Below are 20512 nucleotides of genomic sequence, written 5' to 3' on the forward strand. Positions count from 1 at the left end.
GCGACTCCGGGTCGGCAGCGGGTCTGGCCATGCGCGAGGCGAGCGGGCATCACGGATGGGAGCCAGCAGAGCCGTGTCCTTGTATGACCGGAGCGTCCGATTAAACAATTCCAGCGCGGGATTAGAGGGACGCCGTCCGTCCCGGGGAGATCCCGCGCTCTGGGAGTGCAGGGCGAGCGCTCTCTTCTCAGACATCTCGTGAGTCGCAGCATCTCGGTGAGACATCTTTCTTCTTCTCCGGGAAACGACAAGGTCGGAGGAGCGAGAAAACGCACGAGGCAGCCGCGGCTTCTCTGAAGATCGTTTCAAAAGCCCTTCTTTAGAGGAATCGTAAGTGTCAAGTGACATCTTCGGTTTAACCCTTTAAGTGTCAGCAGGTGTACAAGTTTGAAATGCTCTGAAAAGTAAAACTTTGGGTAGTACTTACACGGCGTGCGGTTCCTTAAATCGGCCAACTTGCTGGATCTGGTACATCAGATCTCCTCCATTGACATACTCCATCACGAAGTACAAGCGGTCCTAAAAGAGGAAAAACCAGCGGGATGGCTCTGTGAGGGAGTTACTGAGAAAATATACGTATACACACACACTACTGTTCAAAAGTTTGGGGTCACAGAAAAGTGATACGGGGTATACAAAGGCCCTTCATCACTCCCATCACTCCTGGGTTCCAATAGCCCTTTATCACTCCCATCACTCCTGGGTTCCAGTGGCCCTTTATCCCTCCCATCACTCCTGTGTTCCAATGGCCCTTTATCCCTCCCATCACTCCTGTGTTCCAATGGCCCTTTATCACTCCCATCACTCCTGTGTTCCAATGGCCCTTTATCACTCCCATCACTCCTGTGTTCCAATGACATTTTGTGTTCGCTGATCCAAGTTTAAAAGGCTAATTGGTCATTAGAAACCCTTTTGTAATTATGTTACAGCCAGAAATGTCCTTGTTTTCCATGAAAACAGCTCAGTGACCCCAAACTTTTGATCGGTGGTGCACACACACACACACAACCATTCAACATTCCTCCAGGCATTCCTCTTTACTCCTTAAAGAAGTGAGAAGGTTTCTTGTGGGGACCGCAAGGAGGAAGGGTTTATCGATGACATTTTTATAAATTAGACGGTCCGATGGATTTAATATTTCGGATTATAAAACACAACTCTACCCCGACTGCATAACGATGAATAATTAACATCTACACGGTAACGTTAATTCTTTAATACAGCGACTTCTCTCCTGTCCTATAGACAGGGAACGCTCCCTGGTCTCCATGCTTGGCATCCATTACTCATCACCCGGAAGGGGGTCCGGTTTCTAGATCTCCCACTCACCATGGTCTGAAAGCAGGAGTGGAGCTGGGTGAGAAAAGGTGGTTTTCCAGGCAGAGCCAAGACTCTCTTCTCCACCATTGTGCATTCAACGTCGTCGTCTTGAATGACCACATCCTTCTTCAGGATTTTAATTGCATAGAGCTCGTCGGTTCCCTTCCTCTCTGCGAGTATCACCTGTTAGAGGAGAAACACAAGACGAGGAACCAAGTTATCCGACTCGCAGAACCGAGCTGCCCGCTAATTCTCCCTCAATCCTCATTCATGCACGGAAGAGGAAACAAATTGAATGAGATAAGCAGCAACATTCCATATTATCTACAATGTAACAGAAACCAGGGTGGGTTTTGGGCCAAAACTACTTTTTTGGGGGTATCTAAAAAGAATTTCTCCGGCCGTAACGCTCTACAGCTCTCCATCTGTTCAGCCAGGGTCCGCAAACAACATCATTTCACATCAAGAGCCGTCTTGGGGGCCCGCAGACGTGCTTTACCATAGGAGGCTTTATGAGAAATAACTTTTTGTTTGCGTATGTGTAGAGACGCGTTCCCGTCATGCCTCAGCCAATACCTCCCAAAGGACCCCAGATGTCCTCTCTCCCCGGCGGCGGATGATTCAACTTTCATATCCAGGCAGAAGTTAACGCGCCGACTGCCTCCCAACGTCTTTAGAACAGGTTAGAAAACAATTAAAACAAACTCTCTGAAGCCGTAAATTGTGTATTTCCAGTAACCCAGACGCACGGATCGGACCCCGCCAGATGCCTAATTAACCACAGGCTCCGGCGCGCTGAAATACTAGGTTTTGGCCGGTCTTTGGAGTCAAACTAATTAGATTTTTAGGGTCTGTTGGCAGCACCTGGCTACACGAAACCTCGAAGAATATGTATTAAAGAGGATTATGGGGAGGTCTGCACGGAAAACTATTTCCAAATGGCATCCGTTACCGGGTCTCATCTCCAGGGCCGATCAAGACCACGAAGTGTGCCTAATACCAGGAAAAAAACCATGAATAAAAATAAAAAATATTAAAAAAAATATTAAAATTACACTAGCGGCTTTTACGCTTTGATGACCTCATTCCAGCTATGAACCTTGAATCGGGACGTGACGATTCCTTTAAGGAACTATTAAATAAAAACAAACAAAAAAAAAAAAAAAACCACATTATATATATATATATATATATATATATATATATATATATATATATATATATATATATATATATATATATATATATATATATAACGTTTTTATTAAGTATTTTTTGGTATTTTTTTTTTTAAATAGCTCCTTAAAGGAACAGTCACGTCCCGTTCTCCTTATAAACTAAAAACTTTCAAAAAGTAATAGGAGCGGGAAGAAGAAGAAGCGCGGCTGCTTGCGTTGGACGTGAACATCCGCCAATGTGAAATTAGCTTGTGTTTTTTGTTTTGTTTTTTTTCTCAAAAATTCTGGAGTTTATGTCAAATTCCGTATGTCCGGAGTGCGGGTGCGAAAATCTACGACAGATGCCCACGCTCGGCCTGTAGTCATATACACGACCCGTCTCCCGTCCCCAACGCAGGTGAGATGTAAAAATAAAATAAAAAATACAAAAAGCTAATCAGACGCTCGCAGCCCGGAGCGCGCAGGAACGCCAATTAGCATATTTATAACGTTCCGCCATCCGCTTCCCCCCTCGTAGCAGACGAGTCTTTTAATAATGTTTTCCTTTATGTCTGCTCAATTAAAGAGGAGAAAGTGGGAAGAGCGGCCATTATTCTGCCAGCTGCCGCACGCGTTTCGCTGGCAGGCGGATTAGGTGCTCGGAGGCGGCGGTTTCGGGACAAGCGCTGCTGATGAAGGCTCTCCTTTGCTTTATCTAAACATTAAAGGGCTCCCGTTCCACGGCTGGCGCGCGGCTGCTTAGAACAGATCCCGGCTTTGTTCTCCGTGACAGACGACAATCTGATCGGCATTCTGGGATTTTTAACTCTTCGGTGGGTTTGAGATGAAGCCGGAACGCGGAGAAGCTTAGATTTGCGTATTTTTTTTTAAATTATTATTAACCCCTTAAGGACAATGGGCGGTCCCTAAACCCACTGAAAACAATGCATTTTGAGCCCGTACATGTACGGACTTTGTCATTAAGGGGTTAAGGAGCTCAACAAAACCTGACAACATCACACATAGCCTCCTATGTGGCGAGATAATTTGTTTTTCTTTTGGACTATGGATGGATGTAACGGAGTCCGTAGGGATAGAATATTGTGTATAATACATACATTTAAAATGAAAATAACCAAGTATCCCAAATAAAGAAAAAAAAATTGCATTAATATAATTGTGTCCCGTAGAGATTAAAATATCACTAGTTTTGAATCTTGGTAGTTCTCCGCTATTATTGTAGAATCCACGCCGTCTAGCCAGTGATTGGCGACCAACATGGAAACCGGAGAGGAAAGTAAATACATTTCTTTGGGGTTTTTTTAAATATTTTTTTAAATTTTAATTTATTATGCATTATTTGTGACATTAGACTGTCCCTTTAACACAATTGGGTTTATTTCCTTGCATTATAAGGGGTTAACGGACCCAGAGCGACATCCAGCTGGGTTCGACTTTAATAGAGACTTCAGACAGAATCCCGGAATATAACAATATAAGTGCAAAGAAACGGGTGCCAAGCGAATGGCTGCCAGCGTATTTTGGGCTCTATCTTTGTAATAAATGCGGGCGATCGTCGCAGCTAACAAGCCATTGTGTTACTGCGATTAGCAAAGTCAGTCCCTATTGTGACAGCGACAATACTCACATCAGTGACGGTCCTAAAACATGCAACTTGGCCAGCAGATGGCTGGTGAGTGGGGAGGGGTAACGCGCTTCAATATTCGGGCGATACGCAGAGAAATGGCAAATATTGGGCTAAACAGATGCTTTTTTGCTGGTGGCGCAGCCGCATCGCTCGGGGTCAGAGGTGGCAAAACCCTTTTTTTGAGGAATAAATGACATTTGGGACTTTGTAAACGCTCACGGACGGCGGCTAAAAACTTAAAACCCGCCAGATCTAGTTAAAAAGGCTAAAAAGATCATTAACGGGCGCCGGCGGGGACATAAAAACGCGTATCTGAAGATCTGAAGCATAGCGTAGTAAGCGAGGCTGAAAAGAAAGGACGCAAAGTCAACTTCAGACTTGAAAAGAGACTTTTTGGGAGGTTTGAAACGATCGGCGATTAATGGGTTAAAAGTCTTGACACTCAAAGAATGTTCGAGACGCAGCAATCTCTCCGTCCTTTGGCGATTTCTCTGTTTTTTTGTAGTAACGATGGGACGGGCGAGCCGCTTTCTCCAGAATTCTAAGAATTCGATTAAGCTCTTTTATTTACGTGTAGGCAGGATCGGGGAGGAAAATGAGCAGAGCTGACATCGTAATATTATTTACCCCCTAAAAGGTAATTATTGGGTTTCGGTGACTCGCTTACCTTTCCGAAGCTGCCTTTGCCCAGCACCTTCAGGAAGTTGAAGTCGGACGCTTTCACGCGGTCTCGATTGCCGTTGTTGTCCAGTTTGGCAACCGGGTTTCCCGCCTTCTCTTCCGCGGCTCTCGAGCTGGGCCCGATCCTGGCCCTCTGGGGAGGAAAAAAAAAAAAAGACAACGTCACTTTCTGTCCCACGACCCACGCACCCGCCATTAAAGCTCCGATAGAAAATATACAATTAAATGATTTTCAAGCCCAATGAACTCAATAAACCGAGCTGTTCCCCTTTTATTATACAGCCAGTGTTACGTCACATCAAAATAACATCAAAATATTAATACAGCGGGTGAGCGGAGAAATATGTGAACCGAAATACAGTTATGTTACAATACGCAAGAACATAAAGAGGTAAAAAAAAAAAATATATATATATATATATATATATATATATATATATATATATATATATATATATATATAATACACCGTATATAAAAAAAATATATATATAATACACCGTATATAAAATATAAATATATTAAATATAAATATATATATAATACGCCGTATATAAAATATAAATATATTATATAATACACCGTATATAAAATATAAATAAATTAAATATAAATATATATATATAATACGCTGTATATAAAATATAAATATATATATATATATATATATATATAATAAACCGTATATAAAATATAAATATATATTAAATATATTTCTATGTATTGTTTGTTGTCTTTTACATCTGACATACAGCATGGATTTATATTTTGGGTCATATTCCGGTGGCATTACTTTTCTGTTCACTTATTATATACATTTTCTGGTTATCCCCTTTATTGTTATTTTGCTGTATTCTGTATTGTTTTGGGTGAGTATTGAAGGGGGGAACACTTTAAATGTGGTTTGCAGGAATTCCAACTAGCGCTGCCCCTTTTTATAGTGTTAATTTACATGTCTCAGTACAGAAAACCATCTATTATTTGTGTTATTACCAAAAAACTTCTGTTATTTCATTTGGAGTTATATTTCACGGCTCGGAATATAAGAGATAGAGCTAAAGTATCCCATGCAAATTTTCCCCGGTTTCCCACGATCCTTCACGGCTTCGGAATCCTATCGCCAGCCCAAGCAGGAAGTTGGAAGCCACTTCCTGTTTTGGTTTAGCGGGCTGGCCATGAGCCGCTAGCGCTAGAGCAGGGGTCTCCAATCTGCGACCCTCCAGCTGCTGCAGGACTACATCTCCCATACTACTCAGCCAGGCCCGTAGCTGAAAGAGCATTCTGGGAGATGTAGTCCTGCAGCAGCTGGAGGGACGCAGGTTGGACGCCCCTGCGCTAGAGATTGTTCAGAGCCACGTAGGTCGTATGGACCGCTTTTTTACCGCAAACATCTTTGGGGGCAGGATACATTGTTTTAAGAATCTTTATGGAGGGAATCCGGAACGTTAACATTCTGTCCTCGGAATGTCATTGGCGGGGTCCGGGGCATGGCGCCGACGTGTTTATCTTGGCTTTATTTTTCCTCATTTATTTAAGTCGAGAGAGGCTGCCATATATCGAGCAGGCGGCGGAGGGTTCAGTCTGCCATGAAATTCCATTAGCCTGATTCGAGCCGTTCAATTTCCTCTCCGGCAGATAACCGGCTCCCGTGCGAACCCTGCAGCGGCGTCACCGGCTAATTGGTTCGCGGAGAGCGTCTCGCACCCCCCTCTCAAGGTCACTGGCAGCCCGTAAAGGAGGGACCCAAACCGATATGTTATAGCATACGTTATAATGGAAGATATCGGCTGCCCAAGGTTTCCCAATATACATGTTTCTTAATCAAAAATGTTTAAAGTCCGCTAGCTGCTTTCATCTCCCCTTTTAAGGTGCCTGCATTCCGATAACGCCAGGGGGAGATCCTGGCTGTCATCTTAACACATCGTAATGTAACAAAGCCAGAGCTTTATGCAGAACGTTATGAATGTGTCCGCTGTGATGAATCAAGATTATCCTCCGCGTGTCACGGGTCTGGGGATTTAAAAATGGCTTCCTTCCACGAAGACGGCTGATGAGATTCTGTCGTGGCAGGCAAGCGGTGGACCCGGACGTTCTCCAACCCGGGTTTGTCTTTGAAAGAGACGTTCTACTTTCATACAAAGCCTTTGGGTTGCTGCCGAGGGACAGAGGGCTGCTGTTTCGTTTCATGAGAACAAATTGGTTTGGAAGCTCAGAATGTACCGGGGAGCAGAAGAGGCTTTCTTTTTTTTTCTGAAGCTTCATCACATGGATAGATCTTTATTTTATTTTTGTTATTTCAGCCCATCGCAAAAAAAACTTCAAACGCCACCCGGAGAGCCGCCGGGAACCTCTGCTTAGAACGGCTCCAAAAGGATTCGAGAACAAAGCCGATATCCGACAAACCCCGGGAATCCCAATCGGCGGCGTCTCCGCCATGAAACATTTATCCATCCGGACTTCTGGCACAAGAGCAGGATCTTTGAGCAGAAATATATATATATATCTATATTTTTTAAATAAAATCGCAATGTTTGCCCCCGTGTATAAGGCTACCCCTGATTATAGGCTTATATTAATATATTTAATTATATATTTATCTATCATCTATATTAATATTGAATTAATATATTTAAATATATAATATATTTGAATATTTGAATATTTTATATATTTTTAATTAAAATCTGATTTACATAAAATTTTGTGAAGGTTCAGTTATAACCCCCCTCATTTTTATGACAAATTAATGTTGGGTGGAGAACGAGGCTTATATTCAGGCACGGATAGTCTCAAAAGCTTGCAATCTATTATACTTCAGTTGGCCAATAAAGGTATCATCTTTAGGAAATATGACACTATGTTACATTCCCAACTTCCTGCTCCGCCTTCCCTGCCCAGGAAGTTCTGGCAACAACCAATGAAAAATCAACAATGCATTTTTAAGTATCTGATACAGGAACCGCGGGTCATTTCTGGTGGTTATTTATACAGCGCGACGTAAAGCCATAGAAATGCACCTCAAACTTTTGCCGTAGCTCCTCGTTGCCCTCTTCGCCTTCGGGGGGCACGGGGACGTTAAAATATTCTCCTTCCTCCTGGCTCAGCAACTTGAACCTAAAAAAAGAGACCCCAAAGAGCTGTAAGGAACGTTCAAAATTATGCAATAAACTGGGTTCTGGTGTCATCATTCCACTGGTTGCTATGGTGATAAGAGCATTTTTTTTTAATGATTTGCACCACTGAGTGCAGAATTGCCTACGCATATATTAAAATCACAGTCTAGGCTCATGCCGCGTCGAAATATACATCAGAATATACAGGTTTATAGGTTTAGATGCCAAGTTTGAAACTATTCCTTCTTTGAGAGAGTGGAACGGCCTCCCAGCAGAGGTGGTAGAGGTTAATCAAGTGATTGAACTTAAGCCAACATGAGATAAGCATGTGTGTATTTTGATTCGAAGACGCGGCCGAGTAAGGGTTTGAGATCTTACTGAGGCTTTGCGGGTTTATAGGTAACCTCGCTTTCTGCCGGACCATAAAACGAAACGTCGGCGGCAGACAGAGGGCGACACGGCAGAGAGCTCCCGAGTCTCCCCGAAATGATTTCCCGGAGACGGGTCTGATAACCGGTTCCACGCATCACAGAACCAAAAAGGAAATGAGAATCGGCAGATGCTGCAGGAGGAGATTAGAAGAGGAGGGGGGGGTAATGCGCGCGGCGCAGGAGAGCGTGACCGTCCAGCGCATGCTCTGCGGCAGAGCAGGAGCTGAGGAGGCCTTTGTATATAAGGGCAACGGCCACACTGGACATGTGACACAGCGGGCCGGGGCCGATGGGTCCGCAGTGTGCCGAGCGTACCCAGCCAGCGGACGCACATACATTGCTTGGTAACTGCTGGCCTTAAAGTGCCGGGGGCCGCTTAGTCATCCCCAGGGATAAGGGACTATTTTACTCAGTATTTTACTCAGTATTTTACTCGGATCAGAGGCTCCCGCCACGTCCTTTCGCTCCCCACTCACCATCCATCCACACCAGACTTCAGGAGCTCGGAAATCCCAAAGGACAAAGACCCCATGAAATCGTTCCTGCTGGTCAGATCCCAGTCCCAAATCTCCACCGACAGCCGGCGATCTTTATCGGACTCCTTCAGCTGGCTGTCAGAGGGGAGAAGACACTGTTAAGGTGGCAGATGGCGGGGTAACGGTCACCCCCACATTCAGGAACCCCCCGAGGGAGGCGTCCGCACTCACAATTTAAAGGTCTCGTTCCACGACGGGTTGAGGGAGCACTTGATCGTTTTCGTTTTCTGCTTGCTTTCGCTCTTCGGATCCGGGATTAGCTTAAGTTTCACATACGGGTCGGAGAGTCCGTTCGGGTCCATAGGTACCAAATTCCTCGCATCCCCAACTAGAGAAAAGAAAACGAGGCAGATAAAAAGGAATAATAAAAAAAAAGGAATAAATATATATATAAAAAAGGCTGTTCGCCTAGAATTTTATTTCAAGACTCCAAACACTTTGCACACAAAGGAAATGATTCTTATTTAATTTTAGCCAGTTTTGGTAAATTAATATATTTTCACTTAATCAGTAGAGGACTGAAAGTAATAAATATTCTAATTATTATTAATAATAATAATAATAAATAATGTTAATGGGACCCCTTTAAAGGCATTGCATGGTTCTTAGATAAATAGGGAGGACTGTACACGCTGGGGATGTTGTACATTCATTTGACTCCAATCAAACTATTTTTTCTAAAAAGGCAGTTTTAAACATTTCTCTACCTGAGAAACACCGAAATATGATTGGTTGGTGTGCAGTGACATCTAGTGGTGAGATGGAGTTACACCAGCCCAGGAGCCGCACTGCATTTGTCGGCTTTGGGCCATTTATCATTCTATCCGGCACACGCGCAACACGGACACCGGCCTTGCGAAGAGATGTACTGTATTTTACACAAAATTAACAACTGAATGAAAATGAAAGTCTATGGAGGGTCGGACTTCACTAGCATTGCCATAAAGCATCAGCTCAGTGCGGTGTTTGAGCCGGGAAAGTCACCCAAAATATCACATGACTGACAGCAACTGCAGCTCCAGGTCTGCAGATAAAGGGAGTTTATTGGAACAAAATGAGATAAAAACAGGTTTTTGTCACTGACTGACATTATTGTATACAGCGCTGGGGGGGTTATATTACTGTATACAGCGCTGGGGGGGGTTACAGTATACAGCGCTGGGGGGTTATATTACTGTATACAGCGCTGGGGGGTTATATTACTGTATACAGCTCTGGGAGGTTATATTACTGTATACAGCGCTGGGGGGTTATATTACTGTATACAGCGCTGGGGGGTTATATTACTGTATACAGCGCTGGGGGGTTATATTACTGTATATAGCACTGGGGGTTATATTACTGTATACAGCGCTGGGGGATTATATTACTGTATACAGCGCTGGGGGTTATATTACTGTATACAGGGCTGGGGGTTATATTACTGTATACAGCGCTGGGGGTTATATTACTGTATACAGCGCTGGGGGGTTATATTACTGTATACAGCGCTGGGGTTATATTACTGTATACAGCGCTGGGGGTTATATTACTGTATACAGCGCTGGGGGGGGTGTACTACCTCATAATCCCCCCATATCCTTGTAGTTAGACCTCTTTAAACTCTAGAGAGCCGATGCACTCCCATCGTTAAATCCGGACCCCCTAGAATCTGTGAGACGCGTTCTGTAACGGAGTTTGGAAGTTGTTATAATCGCAGCTATCGTATAAATCTTACCCACTACGGTCAGCACCTCCTCGCTGATCTCCGCCTTGATCTGTATCCTGCCCCTCCGCTCAGTGTGATCCGTCCCGCAGAGACTCGGCACGTTCATCACGCATCGCTTGTGGACATTCATCATGCAAGCTGCAGAAACACAGGTTAGAACATGCGCGTAAACGACCTCCGCTCACAACGAGAATCCGTAAGGGTCTAATAACTCAATCCGAGCTCTAGAACGATCACCAAGACTCTGTGAATCCAAGATCAGACTCGGGGAAGAACCTCGAATTATATTACCGCTAGAGGGCCAATGGCCACATTAACGAGTTTTAGTGGATTCCATACAATTTTTCCTGCTCCTAATTAGCGAAGGGACCAAAACTGCACTTCACACATCAGCCACTAGAGGTCGCTATACCCCCACGCGCTGGGAACCCCTTTCTCAAGGTCATACTCAATGATTAATATACACCGCGCATGTTTTTCACTCCAAGGAACATATCTGCATACACGCAATGCTGACCGCACGCATGTTTACATACAACACATAAACATACATGCTGCCCTTTAATATTACATAATATTTTGTGTATAAAGATGTTCTTACGCCAACCGAGACACTGCAGGAACACAACTCCAGATAGAGAAAAAGAGGGTGCGTAATAAAATGAAATCTTTAACTTACTTTCACATTTCATGCCTTGATGAATGAGTCCGTATAGCAAGGAACCGCAGTGATCACAGAAAGTCGGACTGGAATACGTGTGGATCCTGAATTTATGTTTGCTCCTGGGATCCTTAAAAATAAAAAAAAAAATAAAAGTAAATAATTATACATTTTTGGTTTTCTTATGGCCAGACCTCATCAGCCGGGAGAATAAATAACTGCGCATTTCTGGCCAGAATCCTCAAGTTAACTCATCTTAGATAAAATTAAGGAGAATCTTCTAAGGGATAAATTTACGTCGCTCGTCCATCTTACCCCCAAATCATTTTATAGAACTTGGATCCGATGGCTACAGGACCCAAAACTCAATACCAGAAGCACCCTATATTTTATTTATATATTTTTTTTCATTATTATTTATTTTATTATTTTTTTATTATACTTTATTATTTATTATTTTTTTATTATACTTTATTAATATTTATTATTTTTATTATACTTTGTTTTTTTTATTTTTTTATTATACTTTATTATTATTTATTTATTATACTTTATTAATATAATTTTTTTTATTATTTTTTATTATTTTTTATTATTATTATTTATTTTTTATACTTTATTAATATTTATTATTATTTTTATTATACTTTATTATTATTATTTTTACTTATGTTCAGTGAATAAACACGGATGAGGCTGGAGGTATTGAGTGAAAAGCGTCGACCGTTTAAGATATTCTATCTCATTGGCCGTTATTCGCACCGTATTGCCGTAAAAGACGCTAAACATTCTACTTTGTTCTGACAAAAGCGACTTAAATAAAGAGAAGTTTTCAAAACGAAATTACAAGTAACGGCGAGCAGAAGGGCCGAGGGCGCCTTATCTCCGCAAAGACATGATCCTGCGCGCCGACAGCAAGACGCAAATGAAATAAACGCCGATGTGATTCCCGTCAGCCGGCTTCGTGGGGATCTGTCGGCTGCTGGCGGACTCCATTAAGAGAAAGTAATTTTCATTTGGAGAGGAAGACGAGCTTCTGCCTAAAGCTGTGAGAGCCGGCGGATGTTTGTTAATACATAAAATTATATAGAAACACAGAAGAAATTACATTAACGACCCATTTAGAAGAATCGGCCGCCGTACGCGCTTTAATGCACGTGATTGCTGCTGGGTCTCAAAGGTTTCGTGGAGCAGGGGGGGGGGGCATTAGCATTTGCCCCTTTCCACCCCGACCGCCATCCGCTATCCGCTGAGCAATTCAGGAGCCTCTACCACCTCCGCTGGGAGGATTTAATACTGCATTCCCGCGCATGCATGGAACGGGAACAAGAGGGGGTTATCCTTTTCAGAGCATCAGCCCCCTATGGCTATTAATGGGTTAAAAAAAAACAGGATGCCCATCGGATTCTAGAATGCTAAGCACCTCTTTCACTGCATTGCGACAGAGCCGGCAACTCTAAGAAAAACCCTGAAACTACTTAAAATTTTGTGAAAATGCAAACAGAAGGCATTTAGAGTAGAGTTTACTGAGACGGTGGTAGATACGCGGAAGGGTCTCCCAGCTGAAGTGGTAGAGGGTAATACAGTGAGGGAATGTAAACATGCATGGGATCAGCATACGGCTCCTGAATCTAAGACGAGGCCAACGACTGATTAAGGATCGAGTCTTTACAGCAGGAGAAACGGGCAGAGTAAACGGGGCGGTCATACGAGCGATTCATTGCAAGGGTTGCTATGGTGATAAAACCACTTTTTATACTTTGCACCCAAATCGCTCTTTAACCTGCTTTCCTCTTTTATCTGTCTTTGTAAAGCGGATCACAGAAGGAAACGTGCCGAGATCACCGAGTGTTGATTATGTCGCGTTGTACAGCGCAGCGGAGTATGGTGGCGCTACATAAATCAACAACACTCTAATGACTTATTATTCAGTATACGTACAGATACAAGGATGCTACGGCAACGCGACTCGCCCCTTGAACCCTTTAAAAATCGGCCAATTAGAAACCAGCGCTGGCGCCCGATCGACTCTCTAGAAAGGATTCTTCTTAGTTTTAGAAGACTGGTGAGCGACCTTGTGAATCTGACAAAGGTCAAAGATCCACAATGGAGCATCTCACGTCTATTTAATGCTCTTATTACATCATCCTCTCCCTCTTCAGTTTATCCAGAACCAGAGTGACATCATACTTTTTTTACACTACCCGTTAATTATCTGCCCCTTTAAATATTAGGGTATGGCCTAGTTGGCGATAATTTATTAATCGTTCAAAGATATTTCATATATATATATTTATTTTTTTAACAATTGGGCACCTAGTTACCCAAGTCTATCTTATTATAAATAATATTATTATTATTATTATTATTATGAAATATATCCCTAATGGGGCTGTCAGTTTTCAGAGGAATTAAACATTTTAACTTCCTAACTTCAGTCTGTATGACGCGGACCCCAGCGAACTCTTCCTGCAAAGCTGGCCCAATTACCCCAATTGTAAAAAAAAAAAAAAATTAAAATAATAAAAAAATAAATAAAATTGCTCTGGAATTAAAATTTTGGTAAATATTGTAGTGCAGCAATTCACTATCCATAAGCTTCTCCAGTTAAAGGGGGAAGCGCCCCCCTCCACTACTCGATTTAATACTTTATTTAATGGAATAATGCTGTGGCCCCCCCTCCCCCGCCAGCAGAGTATTTATAGCAAAAAGCTTTCTGCTCAAATTAATCCAAATACCGCGACATCTTCAGCAATTTGGGTTTCTTTATTGTATTTTTTTTTTGTGCTTTTGAGGAGATGATGATCCCCGGCTGCCGTCTTCGCAGGCTTTGTAGAATTAATTATTGTCTTTCGTTTGGGAAGAAATCGCGGCAGACGAGCGTGGCAGCCGCACAGCTTGTGAGTAGTGCGATAAGAGTCCGTCTCCCGGTGTCCCTGTCCTACCCCGGAAACGCGCAGCCGGTTGTGTTATCGCAGAGACACACAAGAGCGCCGGGCACAATTCACTCCATTTAATCCCGGGCTCCAAAGCCGCTACGGTTCCACGGTCTGCCGGCAGAAGACGCAGATGGCGTTAGGATAACCTACTGACCGCGGTGACCTCGCATGAACGCCGCGGGAGAATAATCGCTGTTAATTGCACATTTTCTGGTTTAAATCCCACATTTCATGTTCACAGAGCAGATTTTCAGGTCGACAACCTGGTTCCTGGCAAAGGTTGCAGGTGAAGTACATGGACGTCTTTCCGTGTAAATCCAGAGTCCCGTGTGCTCCTCAGCATGCATCACATCCCAAGTCCCCTGCTTGCGCACAGGTGTCCTGAACATGCCAAGGCTAAAAAGCAAGTGACCCGGCACCTATTGTTCTCGGTTGCTATGCCGCTGGCAGACCTCAGCGGCCATACCAGGCCAACATCTGGCTGAGTGTGCTGGGGGTTGCATTCCATAAGGGGGAACCACAGGACACTTACATAGTATCATTTACTTGTGTGAGGGATTTTAGGTAGACAGATCGGTGGCCAGAGACTGGATTGAAGGCTGGTCCTGGATGAACGATGGGTGGCCCTGGATGAACGGGACTGCGAATTTCTTCCTAAATTGCAGATTTAACCCCCTCCAGTCCCCCGGGCAGGGGCAGGGCCGCAGTTCATGCAGCGATGGATGGCATTAATCTAACTGAATGCAGATGTGGAAATCCCAGGGCCGGCTGATTGCCTCCGCGGACGAGCAGCCTCCAAAGCTCCTTACGGCTTAAACGCTCCTAAGAGGCTTGATGGTTTCCAACCAGGGCGCGCATTAAAAACGAACGGCAGATCTCTTCGCTTTCTCTAACAAACACCCTCCAAAACAGGACCGGCAGAGCTCGGCTCTTGAGTGTAAGCTCTGGGGACGATTCTCTATGTATTTTTTTTTTTTTTTTTTTTTATTTTTTTACAGGGACAAGTAAAAGGTGCTGCAATCACCATAGCAATCAAGAGAATAGTCAAACCGGGAGTAACATTTCACTGGTTTCTATGGTGATAAGACCACCAATTGCTTACGATTGATACGGCCCCGCATGCAAATATATAAATAATAAAAAACAAAACAAAAAGATAAATTCCACTTTTCTTCATGACTTTAACAAGTACCTTCCTTTCTGCGATGATTTAGTCGGAACGCCTCTTTAGCTTCGGTTCCCCTTTTATCAGCTAAAAGGCTGTTTTGTATAATATGCAAATGCGGATGTAAAAAAAATGTCATTTTCCTTGACCCGTGGTAAAGATGGCCACTTTTCCCAGCACGCCAAAACGCGGCCGACGCAATTATAAATCTCTTAACACTTCAAGTGCCCGGTACCCGCTGGGCCGGGAGCCGCTCCGAGGCTCGGCAGGGGGCCGCGTCTGCTAAAGCCAGCGATTTCAGCAAGTCAGGCCGAAAAATCGCAAGCAAATCGCTTACATAAATAAAAAACGGCCGGTAAAGAGCTTTCTGTCGAAGGGCCTTTGAAATGGGCGGCCGTCACCTTTATCGTGCGCTGTTTACATTTCTGTTTTTCACAAATACAACACTGTTGCCGGAAGAAGGCTCTTGTATTTAGAACATGCAGCCCATTAGAATGCATCTGTCTCTTGTACTTAGAACATCGACCTGTCCCGCGTGTTGTTTGGTCTGGGTCGCTTATCCGGGTAGGGTCAGTTCCTCCATTCCACGTAATTAAAGGGCCCCTCCGGCCATCTTTAATGCATTTTGGAGCCATCTCTAGTACTTAGAACACGCAACCCAACAGAACACATTGGCCTCTTGTATTTAGAACATGAACATGTCTCTCTTCTTATTGCCAATTGGTTGTTCGTTTGGCAGGGTTGCAAATCAGGGTAGAGTATCCGGTCCTCCCTTCTCCTCCCCCAATCTTCAAAAGGCTGACCGAGCCAATCGGCTACAATCAGTAACTAAATGATACCGGAGAGATGCATTAATGGGGAGGAATAAGCATGCAGATCCTGAGGAACAGACAAAGTATATATAAAACGTATAAAACATGTAATATTTGGAAACCGCGATAGCCTCGCTGTGTGAGAGAGCGGGGTAAATCATTTGCGACGTAGAATATTATAGTGCAGAATCCAACGGAAATTATTAATTATTCTTTCTTTTTACCTTGTTTTTATATATATTTTTGACACCTTCATCAAATCATCGAATCGCGCCCATTTCTTTAAAGCATGGTCCATTTTTTTTGTTTTTCTTCCGCAGTCTTTCTTATAGGATAAAGAAATCCTTGTTTGGTTTATTTAGCGGATATGTGCTTTAAGTAAGTCAGTAAACAGCAACTGCTAAATACACTATAAAAAAAAAAAAAAAAAAAGTGGCGACTCCATTACAATAATAAAAAAAAAATTACTATTTTTTTTTTTAAAAAAAATTAATAAATAATAAAAAAAAAGGTTGTTGATGTGGATACTCGGTACCGCTGTAGCCTCGTTGGTCTCTGAACATATTCAAGTGCAACCTTAGTTCCGCTGTAACTTAGAATGGATATTCCATCCACGCCGTCACCTCTGCCGTCCCCCCCTGGGCTCACGATCCGGGGTAAAGTTCCAGCCATTAAGCAAATGACTACACGGTTTCATTCAATCACAGGATTAAAGCAAAGCGGGGAGGGTTCTTCAAATCAATAAAATGAACAGATTTTGGCTGCAAAAGCGGCCTCTGCCTAGAGGCAGATTATTTTAACCTCGCGCCTCCGGGAACAAGCTGCCGACGTCTCCGGACGGAACGCGTCCCGAGGGGGGCCGCTTCACCTGTAATTCTGTAAATGAAGTTTGATAACTGGTAGCGCTGGATGCCCAAAGCCATCCCAGAAATAATTCTTTAACCAGGTCAGATTCCGCCACGTTCAGCATTGTTTGCCGGGAACGCTTATCATGTGACACAAAGGCAGGCACCGATAGGCTGCTGCCACGGAAACGTCTAAAAAGATTCTAAAAAGGTTTCTGCGATGATTAAAACCTTTGGAGAAAAGAACATATAATGACAGATCTACTGAACAGCACCTTTACCAGAACCCTTCGGCTATTTATATTATTTATCGTTTTATATAGCGCCATCAAATTCCGTAGCGCTGTTCAATAGGTATATATATATATATATTTTATTGGCAAAGGCTACTAATTTTTAGCATTTTTTTAAATTTTGGTAAAATTCCCCATTTCCAATCAAACACAATTTTTACACAGGAGGAAGTGATGTAAAAAAAAAAAGTGACTGATGGAAGCACTCCATGGTACAAAAAAAATAAAATAAAAAATGCAAAAGTGCCATAAACAAAAGAATAAATAAATAAAAATTAAAGACCCCATTAAAACTTTTATGAATGTTTATTCTGCTTAATACCAAACCGTAGCTAAGGTTACGGAAACATTTAAAAAGGGAGCTTATTAAAGCAGCCACAAATATAAAAATATAAAAGTAAGATTCCAAATGGAACATGTGTGAAGATATCACTATATATATTTTTTTTATATTTTATTTAAAATGTATATTAAACCACACAATGTACATTATTTTTTGATGAGGCCATCAAGGACTTTATACGGTCTGAGGAATATAGGGCGAGAATAAATAAGAATGTAACAATACCAAAAAGTTGATAGAAAGTAACTGGGGCATGGAAGTGATTAAAGAGCAGGTTATATGACGAAGCCGCAGTTCTTCATCCATCCAGTAGAGGGAGCTCCGCGCGCAACTGAAATCCCCCTTAATAGAACCCGCAGCACGGGGACCGCGCGGAACATGAAAGATATGACCAGAGCAACCCCGCTGAGATCGCTTACAGAGATGGAAGCTGTTAAAAAATTCATATTCTTTAAACGCTCATTAATTAGACGTCTAAATATACGCCCCGGGTGCCTGCGGATTAGGGCATTGTCAAAAGATAGATCGGGATTCTTAAATAGGGTTTCCAGGACGCCGCTGGAGCGGCACGGGGAGAAAAAAAAAAAAAAGTAACAGAGGACGCGGCTATGCACAAAGAGTCTATGACCTCGTTATCTGAATTTTCCAGATTTTTTATTTTTTAATCCTAAAATTGGACACTACCATAAAAAAGATGTATTCATTAGGAGCCATCCTTATGTGAATACCAGCAAGCTCTATTATCTTAACTTCCTATCCTTAAAAAGCCATGGGAGGCAATCGCAGGGTATTAAATAGTTAACGCGGTTACCAAAAAAATCCCCACAACCTATAGGTAGCTCTAATTAATTTAAATTAAAAATGCGCTCCAAGACAGCCTCTGGGGGTAGTCAGTGCTGCCTGAGTACTACTACTGTGCCCAAGAATGGACGCAACCTCAAGCAATGAACCCACCAGCCCAAGAGAGGACCCCGTGATCCATCCGCTCATGGGTGGAACATGCCAGGTCGCTGCTACATTGAAACCCTAGACATGCAACCAGCGAGGGCAGCCGGGTGGTTCTTTTGCACAGGTTTGCTACCCTGCGCTGGAGGTAGTGGGGTATAAGGTTTAGGACTTGCGATCTACTGCATGACCAGAGATAAAAGTCCCCCAGAAACAGTGCAAAAACCCAAAACGATGCATCCACATAAGCAGAAATTCCAAGAGATTTAGACACGGTTAGAAAGAACGGAAAAGCCGAGCCGGCATATATCGCGTACTCTCCGGGGAGGAATAAAACACGGCTTCCGCAGTTCAGCTATAATCACTTTTATGTAGAAACACACAGAGCGCTTAATACTCACATCAGACGCGGGTCCCTTGTCTGCGCCGGGGCAGGAGAACGCCACAAACTCATGGCAGCGTTTATGCACCACGAAGCAGCAAACTGCGGAGAGAGGAGATATAGAAGTCAGAACCCCATTCTAGATTAGAATTCTACATCAAAACAACCCGGCGTGACATGAAAACGCACATAATTCAGGATATTCAACGTCAACCCCGGTCCTCAGAGATCCACAGAGCTTCCGAGGCTTGAGGACCTGGGGCTTCTGGAGAACATGCGCTGGAACATAGAACAGGGGCAATCTATTCGTGTTCCTGCCGGACGCGCCCTGCTGGGCCACAAAGGCTTAACCAAGAACTTTTCCATACCAAGAACCCTTTAATTCTGTTAAACGGCGGAGGCGACTGTAACCGGCCTCTCGTCAAGAGGCATCAATCGGAGTTTTGGCCGCTGGGAAGTAAAATCCTAAAATAGGAGAAACGCGCCGGGCCCACTGCGAGTATCGCGTGACGCGGGCGCCTCGACGCGCTGACTTACAAGGTCACTCTTTAAATCTACACCTCGGCCCAGCCAACGAGGGGTTATCGAGAACTCTAGATCAACGCCGACAGACGGAACGCAGCCTGGTCCTTGCCAGCGAACGCCTTCGCGAGAGCGCTCTGTGAATACAGCTCCGGACAGACAAAGGACGGGTAACGCGAGACGCCCAGCACCTCCGCGCCCGATCACCAGGCCGTGTTCTAGAGCAGAGCATTCCGTGCCAGGAATTAATGGCTGTTCTAGAGCGGTTTTTATTGCCCGATTAGAGAAGACACCCCATCGCACTCAGCGCTGCGTTTCACCCTTTCCTTACAAGCCCCCGAGGTCTTAGTTTCAGGTTTAATAATGGAAGGAGACATTAAATACGTATCCTCTCGTCACCTCCCGGCCTCTCGGGGACACTCGGCAAAGTCACCGAGCATCGATCACTCACCTGAGCCGAGTGCAGAGATTAATTACTGGAGCAGTCATAATCCATCCACCCACCCCGGCACCACGCAGCGCGGACCTGCAGCGCCCGCGTTTTACGGCGTCAACCATCGCTTTGTGAGATCCGAACCGCGACTTTCTTTTATACCAAAAAAAAAATAAACAAGTTCTAATTTTTTTTTCTTTCAATAGTGGGTTTTTAGGGATTTATTTTAAGAGAACCCGTGTTGGTCGGATACATTCAGGTACGTCCTTCCACTGCATTATTTAATATGGAAAAATAATACAGACACACTGGTGCCGATATCTTGTTTGAGAGTCACATAGGCTTTATGGACCACAGAGGTCTCTTCTTCACGTCGGGAAAAAGTTGTATCCTCTCCATCCACCGAGAAGGAGCCAATATCTCCAGTTTGTTGCTTGCGAAAAATGCAGGGTTCCCGCTCTGCCCCTTCTGATGCCCGGAAGGCCAACACCAGCCGACAATAAAACTTTATCGTCTCTTGGAATATATGTTTTATTTAAATGGGATTTTTTTTTGTCTCTGAGCCCAATCTACTAGAC

At 43.6% G+C, this 20512-nt stretch overlaps 1 protein-coding gene across 2 annotated transcripts in view; it reads right to left on the minus strand.

Annotated features, from left to right (window-relative positions):
• PRKCB (protein kinase C beta) overlaps positions 1-20512 on the minus strand; it is a 57358-nt gene that overhangs the window by 11671 nt on the left and 25175 nt on the right. For both annotated transcript variants that reach the window (XM_053471098.1, XM_053471097.1), the window contains exons 3-11: positions 18999-19081; positions 11274-11385; positions 10604-10732; positions 9058-9214; positions 8827-8961; positions 7824-7920; positions 4793-4939; positions 1330-1503; positions 428-519 (exon numbers count right to left, since the gene is read on the minus strand). In XM_053471098.1, coding sequence (XP_053327073.1) covers positions 428-519; positions 1330-1503; positions 4793-4939; positions 7824-7920; positions 8827-8961; positions 9058-9214; positions 10604-10732; positions 11274-11385; positions 18999-19081 — 1126 coding nt within the window. The remainder of the gene's footprint in view (positions 1-427; positions 520-1329; positions 1504-4792; positions 4940-7823; positions 7921-8826; positions 8962-9057; positions 9215-10603; positions 10733-11273; positions 11386-18998; positions 19082-20512) is intronic.

This window comes from Spea bombifrons, chromosome 7, assembly GCF_027358695.1.
Source record: "Spea bombifrons isolate aSpeBom1 chromosome 7, aSpeBom1.2.pri, whole genome shotgun sequence".
NCBI lineage: Eukaryota > Metazoa > Chordata > Amphibia > Anura > Pelobatidae > Spea > Spea bombifrons.